The sequence below is a fragment of the Oxyura jamaicensis genome, chromosome 1, assembly GCF_011077185.1.
Source record: "Oxyura jamaicensis isolate SHBP4307 breed ruddy duck chromosome 1, BPBGC_Ojam_1.0, whole genome shotgun sequence".
Lineage (NCBI taxonomy): Eukaryota > Metazoa > Chordata > Aves > Anseriformes > Anatidae > Oxyura > Oxyura jamaicensis.
Window position 1 is genome coordinate 20,729,937 of NC_048893.1, and position 11,142 is coordinate 20,741,078.

Genomic DNA, 11,142 nt, shown 5'->3' on the forward strand with positions numbered 1-11,142 from the left:
CCCTGGTTTTAACACAGCTGTTTTTTAATGTTGATAATCTATCAGATCATTGTAGTAAAAAAAAAAAAAAAAAAAAAAAAAACCAACAACATTTGGTGTGCCTTCTGAATGTGCATTATGGGGTTTTCACAGCTAAGTGAGCTGTGTATGTGAGAACAACTTGCTACTCCTCCATCCTCAACAGACCTGCATTTTGAGATCCAGCTATATGTTGATGCCTTCTTTCATAACAAACCAGATTAGTTACTGATGTGATGTTTTTCTTTCTCATTTATTTCTGATTGACACATTGCAGTGGAGGAGAAACAGGTTCATGCCCTAGTATGATAGGATCAAACACCTTCATGGTGTTAAATACAAGGTAAAATGCTGCTGTTGCCTAAGGAGATTCACAAAAGCTAACTTAAACCTAGCATTGATCTTGCTTGGCAGCCCCTTGTCAATGAAGAGAGACAGGTTCCTTCAGGCAGCAAGTAAATTAGTCTTTTGCTTTGAATCTTTGTCTGGAAGGGTTTTCCCCCTCCTCTCCATTTTCTCGATGGGTGTCTAGATGAATGAGCTTCCCAGGACTGATGCTTTGCTTTGTGAGTCACGTCCTTTGCTGAGAAGGATAAGCTAAACTCCCCTGTGGAGTAACTAACAAGATCAGTGACATTCTCCAGCAGTATGACTCAAACATGTTAGAAAACACTGAATAAAACTGAAGTGTAACCCTGCCTCCACTTCAGGCAGTTATCAGAAGTCCCTCTGGCTTCACTGAGGATGGGGTTTCATCTGAAGGGTCTTGGGATTCACCTGACACATAATGAAAATCATGTCAATTAATAAATATGCAGAGAAAATATGGGACGAGCATCAATAAATAACAACATTAAGAATGGAACACCGTGCTCAGCTATCCTGATAAATTAGAGCTCTCTCTCAACTTACTAGGCAGTGGGAGCAGCTAAATAACTTTAACAGGAAAAGTTAACAAATTCCTATAAAATGGCTTTTGCTTTCTTTACTGGGCTGGGCAGTCACATTTTTGTAGTAGCCTCCAATGAAGCTGTTGAGTCTAAACCAGAGTTGTGAAACTTCCGTTTTTCACTGAAGCAGTGGCAGTGGACAAAGTGCAATTAGTCTCCAAATGATCTGTCCAACATAAATGTAATTATTAAGACATTTTGTTGTGTTTATTTGTTTATAAATTAGTATTTGTTGTTGTATATATAAAATTCTACCAGAAGTCACCTTAGTCTTTCAGGCCTCGGTGAGGAGAACTCTTCACTTTTTATTTGGTAGTAGCAAATGATACATGAATCCAAAAAAAGTCCCTACAAATGGTTTGTATGAATACTTGTTGCTGTCTTCCCAACTATTCATGGTGCTGAGACCCAGGAGAAATGAATCTATGTATTTCACAGGAAACTAAGTTTTATGTTGGCAGGTTCTACTAAGGTTCTACACCATTCGACATATTTCTGCTTATAAGAAATGCTCAAAGCTAATTGCTGTTTTTTTGATGGGAACATATTAATATAGGAATCTTCTGAGTCTCCTGGGAAATCATACAGTAACTCCTTGAGAATAGAAATTGAATATTTTTGTATGCATCCTTTCATGCGTAGGGTTAGGAGGGCCTGTAACTGCTGAAGACGAGAGACAATATTTTCTTGTAACTGATGACTAAATACACAATGTTAGTCTAAATGGGAAGCTGTGTCTGAGAAAGGCTGAAGGTAGATCATTGTAAAATAGTCTTCAGAAGTGTTTTTAAAGAATGTACAGGACTTAACTCACTTTACATGCTGTCTTGGGTAGTATCATTTATTCTAGCAAGTCTGTCCAAATTGGTTGTATTTTTAGAAAAGAATCTTCACTGAATCACTTAAAAAATATTTTATGCAGTTCTAAGCATGTAGATCAGAGAATATGTTTGCACATCCACATTTTACCAAAGCACTAGTAAGTGCTTTTGATTTGCTTGAGTATGAGGAGTAGTTAGTTGGTCAACTAAGGAGTCTTCTGTTATGCCAAAAGGATTAGGGCTTTTTTTGCCTGCCTATTAATTTTTAATATTTTACTTACTACTTTTAAATGACATAATATTTTATTATTTCTCTTCATGATTTGCATTATTAAGAGAACAGTACCTCCACTCTCTTCAAGTGAGCTGTTCTCCATCTGAATTGTAGACTGCGTTCAGAACTGGAGCCAACTTGGTGTTCTTGAGCGATTCTCAATTCAAGAGAACATGCCTTCTTCCTATGGATCTCATTTTAGGATTTTTTTAAGGTATACCAGAATACTGTAAATTATATTCCCTTTGTTCTACCTGCCAAAACATTAAAATATGGTCTTCCTCTTTAAAGAGGGTGTTTTGAAACTGGTAATTGGTTTTGGAGCTGTTAATGCTGTTCTAGCTTTCACAAGCTTTTCTGCATTATTTTCATGTCTATTGTTAGAGAATTGTAATTACATAAGAACACAGTACACCTACTGTGTCAAAGCAAAAGTCCTTTAGCCCAATATCCTGTCTCTGATGGTAGCAAAACTCAAATGCTTAGGAAGTAGTATTAAAATAGACAAGCATATGGTATTATTTTCTTTGAAAAACCCTCCCACTGCCCAGCAGCCTGTGGCTTGAAGATGATGCTACAGAAAAAAAAAATGGATCATTATCTGTGTATTAAATAATTCTTGCTCTACGTTTTCTTCCATTATTTTGTCTACACATTTTCTTGATCCACTGTATTTGTTGCTACCATAATGCTGTAGAACAGTGAGTTCCACCATTTAATTGCACACTGTGTAAAAAATGATGTTACATTTTCAAATGTAAAATTAATTTTTCATAGTGGTAAATACAATTAACACACCAGATTCTATCTTGGTCAGTCACACTTTAATTCAAGACCATGAGCTGGGATACAGTTGCCTAAATGTTTCTATGTCTTTAAGTTTAATTTTTTTCTACTATATCAATGAATAGATTTATCTACTAACTATATCATATATATAACTTTTTTTTTTTTTTTCTATTTAGAAGAATATTCAGCTGGGATAAACCTTAAATTTCACCTAAATGCCTTTCAGCACATATGCCAAAATAACATCCTTAGCTATTGTGTAGTGGATATTAGGTCTTTTATCTTTACAGAGTTTAGGCCACACTTTAGCTTAGGATATTGTTCTCAGGGAGATAACTAAAACCAAAATATGTATTTATTGGTGACATTTCTAGCTGAGGTTCATTATAAAGCTTCCAGGTAAATAGTTTTGCCTGGAGGCTTGTGAATATGTGAGCAGGCTGAGCTGTCTAATAGACATTGTGGGCTTAACAGTCATATGAAGATACAGTAAAGTAAAATTGATATCATTTGAAATGTTTATTTTCCAGAGCTCCTTTTGTAGGTTAAATGCACAGCAGTGACTTTTCTCTCTGTTATACAGAGGAGCCAATATACTGTTACACACCACACAACTTCACCCGCGATCAAGCCTTGTATGCCAGAGGATATTGTTGGACAGAATTAAAAGATGCCTTGCCAGGAGTTGATGCCAGCCACTGGCCCTCCTTGTTTGAGCATAAGTTCCTACCTTATGCACTGCTGGCTTTTGCTGGGATAATGTACATTCCGGCTCTGGGCTGGGAATTTCTGGCCTCCACCCGACTGACTTCAGAGCTTAATTTTTTGCTCCAGGAGATCGATAATTGCTACCACCGTGCAGCTGAAGGACGGGCACCAAAAATAGAGAAACAGATCCAGTCCAAAGGCCCAGGGATCACAGAGAGAGAGAAAAGAGAAATCATTGAGAACGCAGAGAAGGAAAAAAGCCCTGAACAGAACTTGTTTGAGAAATACCTGGAACGAAGAGGACGCAGTAACTTCTTAGCTAAGCTTTATCTCGCGAGACATCTGTTCATCATCTTTTTAAGCATTATACCAATTACATACTTATCCACCTACTATGCTACACAGAAGCAAAATGAATTTACATGTGCACTAGGAGAGCCTCCAGACAAAACAAGCAGCTCCAAATTGCACATCAGAGTGAACTGTAAGCTGCCATCTGTCCAGCTCCAGAGGATTATTGCGGGTGTAGATATCGTTCTCCTCTGCTTTATGAACTTGATCATCCTTATCAACTTAATTCACCTCTTCATATTTCGTAAGTCCAACTTCATATTTGATAAACTGAACAAAGTTGGAATAAAGACCAAAAAACAGTGGCAGAAGTCCCAGTTTTGTGACATCAATATTTTGGCCATGTTTTGTAATGAAAATCGGGACCACATAAAATCTTTGAACCGTCTGGATTTTATTACAAACGAAAGTGATCTGATGTATGACAATGTGGTACGCCAGCTGCTGGCGGCCTTGGCCCAGTCTAATCATGATGCCACTCCAACCATGCGTGATTCAGGGATCCAAACAATAGACCCAAGCGTCGATCCAGCGGACATTGATGGTAACGAGCAGCTCATCATTAAGAGACCAAGGAAGAAGATGAAATGGATCCCAACTACCAATCCACTTCCTCAGCCATTCAAGGAACAGTTAGCCATTATGAAGGTTGAAAACCATAAACCTGAAAAGCCTAAGCCTGTGCGGAGAAAAACGGCGACAGATAGCCTTATTGCTCCTTTGCTAGAATCCACTGCAAAAACCTCACAGCAAGCATCAGCTCATAAAACTGAGTCAAACGCCGTTCCAAGCACAGGCAGTGAAAAAAAGCACACACGACACTTTTCCTTGGATGTACATCCATATATACTTAGTAGTAAAAAACCCAAGCCAGAGATTCCAGCTATCCCCTCGATGCCTACATCAAAAAGTCAAGAAGGTGGATTCGTAAACCAGGAAGAGAATGTCATAGTACACGTTACCTCCTCTCTCAAAGGTACAGTATGTTGTAATGCCAGTACCACCTCCACAGACCATGATTTTTGTAGTGACCTTCAGGAACTCAAAGCATTCCTGAATAGTTTGACCTACCTTACTAGATTTTGGGATAAGTAACAATGTTAGGATTTGTAGGCTTCAGAAACAATGGTTCTCTCTCTTTATCAGAATACAGCTACATGGAGGATAAGTATTATTACAGGTAGAGCTGTACAAAGCAGCCTGTAGGCTGTTGCTACAGGTAATCTTTCAAACAGAAGCAGATTTTCACAATTATGAATGTGGTCGTGCCTGGCTAAGGAAATGAGGAGGGTTTGGCCTCCATGACACTCTTCCTGCTCCACCAGCACCTGGTATATTTCAAACCTGCCTTGTTTTCAAGTCATATAGAAACTGCCATGGTAGACGACCAGTATGCTGACCAGTAACAGCAACTTCTTAAGAGTGTGTGAGAAACTGTGCTCCTGCCTGTAGGAAAAAACAAACAAACAAACAAAACCTGTAACTACTAATTCTTAGGGGTTGGCATTTGCCATCTATGAAGGCACAACTCAGATTATATTTTTAAATTGCCCTTTGTCTCATGTGGACCAGAGGATGGATGGTCTGAAGTGTGGGTGCTGGTTTGGGATTCAGGAATTCTGCCATTCACATCCCGTATGGCCTCACAAGAGATGCTCTTTCTGTGTCTCAGTTCCTTGTGTGTGTCCTGCAAATGCTACCCCTTTCCTGCCTCAGAGGAGTTTTCCAAATAAATCAACAACTGTTAGATGCTAGATTGATGGGGAAAGCCATGTAAGCACTAAGAAAAGTGATAGACCAGTAGATAAGCTGACAGACAGTTAGGTATCTTCTTGTTTATTTTTGTAAGCTACTGACATAAGAAAGAAGCACTATGCGGTTGAAGTTACAGAAAGATTTGTACATACTTAAAGCAATGGCTCTCATCTCATTACAAGCTAAGACCTCCCTCTGGGCCTCGACAGACTGACAGCTACCGTCACCCACTGCCCAGCAAAGAAGTGATTTGAGGTATAAACGTTTCTGTCACTTCCAAATCCGTATGCTCCTTAGAGCCCTCCAACTCCCCAATGTGCATGTGAGCTATTCTACAGCTTTCCTTATCCGGTCACCTGCTCTGATTTCAACTCCTCAAAACTACTGGGGTTTTCTGGTCTCAATTACCTTCGTTTAAATTAGTGCTTGAATATTTTAAGAGTGAAAAATAATTACTGTAGTTTTGGGGCTCTGTTACTCTCCATTCTAATTAAAAGTATTCAGCTTTGCTTTTGAGTTAGACCAACATTGCAGTCCATCAGGTAAGGCAGACTCCTAATTTCTAGAAAGAGATAGCATATTGCTGAGTTCTTTCTGAAAACAAGTGGCTTACAATCTGTAGCCACTATTTTTTCCCATTGAAAATATCAGTGCTATTTGTATTCCATCTTGTGGTTCTCAACATTCATAGCATTTGTCAAAACATTAAATCATAACATTTCTAAAACACCTGCCAGACCATAGAGGAGAGTAAAAGATACTTTTCAGTTGTTTTTTGTTCATTTTACAAAAATACCATTCACATTTGGAAGCATGAGCATGCCTAAAAAAGTGAGATTTACAAAACCCATTTGTTGTTTGTCCTGTTTCCCTGAGCTTACGGTCCTCTTGTTATGAGGCAGTCCTGTTGGATTCCTCAAAGGGTCCCAAGAAAATTCACTTTGGGGTCCACTCCTGCTCCCATTGAAATCGATGGCAGAACTGACAATGGCCTCTATTGGTTCAGGACACTGCTCTGTGGTGGACGGGGAGGGTGAAAGGTTACCCGTCTTTTAACTGGCTGTTTTGGTTTCTCTTAGACACTCCTCATCCTGCGAAAGAGATGCTGTACTCATCTGAGACATGCAGAACTGGGCCCGCTGCTGGGGCTTTTGTCACATGCAACCACAACCACATAGCCACCACTGCTGCAACAACAACGATGACTTTGAACCCGGTCAAAGCAGAACCGGGCCCTGCACTGAACTGCAACCCCACGCACCCGCTGCTGCACATCAACACGCTCTACGAAGATCACGAGGAGGAAGTCCCAAACATAATTGACAACGGGATTCACTCACCGGCTGACACAGGGGAAATCCTCTCCATCCCCACCCCCAAGCAGATAAGGCTGGCTACGTTTGATGAGCCAATGGCAATCGTGAGCTCGGTGGAGTACTGAAGGCCCCGGCTGCACGCCTGCTCCCTTGGGGCCGGGTCTGAGGCTGCTGCAGTGAGAAACGTGGTCCCCTCCGCAACGTGCTGCACTGCATGAGCATGGAGAGTCCTCATACAGACTGTGATAACAGCTCTTGGTAATAATACCAAAGGGTTTTTCAGGATCACATCATGAGCACTGTCAGTCATTTACCAAGTAGAATAAGTAAAGTCTGGTGGAAATAGACCTTTAATGCCAAGACAACCATTAGCTCTAGCTCTGAACGATAGCTTCCAGATTCAATTGGTTTTAGCACAATTTATGAACACTAAGAGTCTGATGGCATGCCACAGTAATTTTAGTGAGTGTTTAAATCCTTTGCATTCAGAATCACTGATTGAAGTTAAAACGACATGGAGGTGAGGTATACTTTTTTAATGGCAGCAGTTCAATAAGAGTTTTTTTCTAAGCAGAGAGGTGTTTTTTTTTCACAATTCAGGATTATGAAAACGTTATATGCAAGCGAATTTTTGTTTGTTTGTTTCTTTAGCTCACTAATGTTGGGCTCGATGGAGACTTAGCTGAAAGGGCCTTACTACCACCAGCATTTAAGTGCAAAAAGAATTGATATGTTCAATCTCTTGCATTTATAAATGAAAATACCTGAGGTATGCCCCGCCCTTCAACAAGCTTATATGTTTGATGGAAGATGATGAAATGAAGAGTTTATTTTTTTAAATATATTTTACCATGGGAAAAATTACTTTAATAACTTTTCAAACCAGGTGTTAGTTTTAACAAAATGTGTAGAAGAGAGTCATTGTAGCTGCTTATTTTTTCATAGTGTATTTATGAACCAGGTTAGAAACTTTCATGGGTGCTTCACTGATGAAAAATCTTACAGAGGTTGTTACAAAACATCTTGCAAAATAAGAAACCAGCAGAACTGTTTTCAAATAACACACAGTTAAAGAAAGTCCATGAATTTAGGTCTGCAGACTTGGCTAGTCCTTGATTCAGCAAACACTTAAGGCCATGGATGTCACTGAAACTACTCATATGTCTAAAGCTAAGCACATACTGAAGTGGCTTTGCTGGATCTGGACTCAAGTGCAAGCAGACAATAATCCTGCCGTATGTGCTATCATTCTGATTCAATATTTGCCTTCCTTGGCTCAAAGCACATCTTCATCCCCATCTTCCTATAACTTTGATATGTGTGATTTAATAGAAAATTCTAGTATAACTAAAACATCTATTAAAAGTGTATCATGCAATAACCATTCTCAGCAAAATTATAGTGAAACAAAAAGTGACTGTGTTAAAATAATATTACTAGCTGCATTCAGAATTACAGATTATGTGTGTTTGCATCAAAATTATGTACAATGGTAGAAGAACTACACAGCACAAATACAGGATTGAAATCTTGAATTTATTTTTAATTTATTACCTCAGACATGGATATATGATACCAGTATTTAATGAAAATAGCACTGAAAATAAATACATATTATTCTGAATAGCTTAATGTGTACTATTTCCTAGCTTAGTTACATATAAGTGGGATTTTATTATAAGCAGTAGGTGAGACATGTAAAACTATTGTTCCTCCATAGATCACTTCAGTTATGCCCAACCTTTTGGGCCCAAACAGACAAATATCAAGAAGCAAACCACGGGATGTGTGGTACAGTCAGGGGAGGGATCACTGGGGACAGCTGAAGAAGGACGTGGCTGTAACTCGCTGAGGTCTCTGTGCTGCAGAGCTGTCCATGTCAGATTGCCCTGGGATGAGCGAGGACTCAAGCTGTTTACAAGTGGCCTTTGGCTTGAGGGCCACAGGTTTACCACCCCTCTTCTAACCAATTTGAGTGCAAACCCCAGGGCATTGTTGTGGTCTGTCAGTTGATAACCTGTGTGAAGTTTCTAAAGAACAAATCTGCACCTGCATAGGCAGAGGAAGCTTTCTCCAGGTGGGAACCCTCGGAGCAGAGCCCTTGAAGGCACTGCAAACAAGGTCTCTGCCCTGCCAATGGGCAGCCACCATCCATTTGGATTCACCAGTGTCACATCAAGACTTTGGAGGTGAGCCAAATACCCTACTGCATTATATTCACTCATCTAGGCAATCCACTAGTTAGATTTTTATTTTTTTTTTCAGGCAAATTAAAACCATTATAGTTCAGTACTTCTTAAATTCCAATAAATAGAAAAAAAAAAAAAAAAAAAAAAGAGAACTGTCTCAAGAAAATCAGGAACCCATTAATAAAAACAGAGTGAAAGAATAGGACCCTGAGGCCAGATTTACAGAGATGCAACTCTCTTATGCCACAATATTTTCAGCTGCCAGAAGTCATCATGGTGAATGTCTTCCTGCTTGAGGCACCTCAACTGACAATGTTAACAGACAGGAGGAGAACTCTTTGGGGTCGCCTCTTTGCTCTCCACCTGGTATCACACATTGAACAAAAGGTCAACCATGCTGGCCTGTAGCTAGTTAGATACCAATATTTGAACACACTGGTGTCAGGCAAAGTAGGCTGTCTGCAAAACCAAGGATACAAGTTGTGTATGTAGTGTACTGAAAATAGCTACATCCAGTAACTATAGGGATTTTCATCATGGAGAACATACGGAGCTGGGTTCTTGGGTCAGATAGCTGTGCCAGCCTCATGAGAGTGCTCCCTAGGAATGGCTGTTCACCTAGGTTGTAAAGCCCCCTGTTCACTCAAGACCAGGACTCACGTCTGTGCAGACACACCGTCTCTCTATTGCCGGAACACTCTGCTACTCATTTAGGGCCTGCTGGTGCCCTTGTAGGAATCAGTATCAGACTTGACTGGACTGACTCAAGCTACCTGGTAGAAGCCTGGTGGCTGAAGGCCTGGGCACAGTAAGTCACTGGGCATGCAGAGTGAGAGCAGCTCAGTCTTGGCTGCTGTAGGGTGGATAACAACAAAGGCATGCAGCAAACACTGCCTTGCTGAAGGAGAGGAAAATGTTAGTGGACTGCTCACTGAGAGGAACTTACCTCAGCTGAACTGCCAAAGATGAGAAAAACAAGGCACAGGCCCATTCGTAAATGTCTCCTTCAGCGTGACTCGCGCTGTCATCACCATCTGCCTGGTCTCTGCACTAATGGCTTCAGTTTGACGAGTTGGATGACTCACGTTGTTCTCGGGCCCTGCCGCCCCACTCGGATCGGTGGCTGCTTTCCATCTGCTTGACAGGGAAAGTACCGCGCGCCGAGAGCACAGAGCATCCTCTCCTCGGAGTACTTACTCAGAGTATATTTGGCAACCAAACAGTAGGGATAAGTGTATCAGAAGCATCTTTTGAACTATTTTTAGGCTGTACAAACCTAGCAGCTATTTCTCTCACAGCCAGTTAGAGAAGTGCTCTTACTGTTTTGTTTTTTTTTAGTGCAGTAATGCTTTTTAGTACTGATGTTCCTACCATTTAGCTGTACCAAGTAAACATGCATATTCACATACACATCCATATTTATATATATCAGCTACATACCTATAAATGCCACACAGACATGCAAATATGTATCTATCGCATACAGAAAACATTCACCCTCTCTACTTTGCCTTGTAAATATACAAGCAAGTCTCTTCATTTCCCATTATTGTGCATTAGGCCCAGCCCAGCAACACGTTACGCTTCTCTCTGACTCCACTGGGATTTCCTGATGCTGGGCATGCTGGTGAAGATGCTCTGTTCCCTTCTGAATTAAGTGTGCTAGGTAGCTTATATTTTGATATTGACAGTGAATCAGGTCCTCATCTTGAGAGCCCTTTTTCACACAGTGCCTATGATGACCTATGGCACCAAAAATTTAAACCAGAGTTTCTCTCTCTGTGCTGGGGATGTGGTCAATAGAGCAGACAGGTATTTTGCGCATCCTTTGCACAACTCCAGTGCTGTGGCTCCCAAAGCCAGTGTCGAACCCTGAGATAAGCCGAGCAAAGTCCTAAATGTCCTCTCGCTTGACCCTGGTGACCAGCCACCAGATTACCTCATGGCTGAAAGAAAGTACAGGCTCCTAAA

General features: G+C 40.5%; 1 protein-coding gene across 8 annotated transcripts in view; it reads left to right on the top strand.

Moving 5' to 3' along the window:
- PANX2 (pannexin 2) overlaps window positions 1-8,608 on the top strand; it is a 23,922-nt gene extending 15,314 nt beyond the window's left edge. Inside the window, exons 3-5 of one of the 8 annotated variants that reach the window (XM_035337822.1) lie at window positions 3,436-4,887; window positions 5,849-5,921; window positions 6,746-6,879. In XM_035337822.1, coding sequence (XP_035193713.1) covers window positions 3,436-4,887; window positions 5,849-5,880 — 1,484 coding nt within the window. In that variant the 3' untranslated portion in view covers window positions 5,881-5,921; window positions 6,746-6,879. Of the gene's footprint in view, window positions 1-2,125; window positions 2,278-3,382; window positions 4,888-5,848 lie in introns of all 8 variants that reach the window. The other 7 variants (XM_035337804.1, XM_035337832.1, XM_035337812.1 and 4 more) reach the window with 7 other exon arrangements.
- The last annotated feature ends 2,534 nt before the right edge of the window (window positions 8,609-11,142 follow it).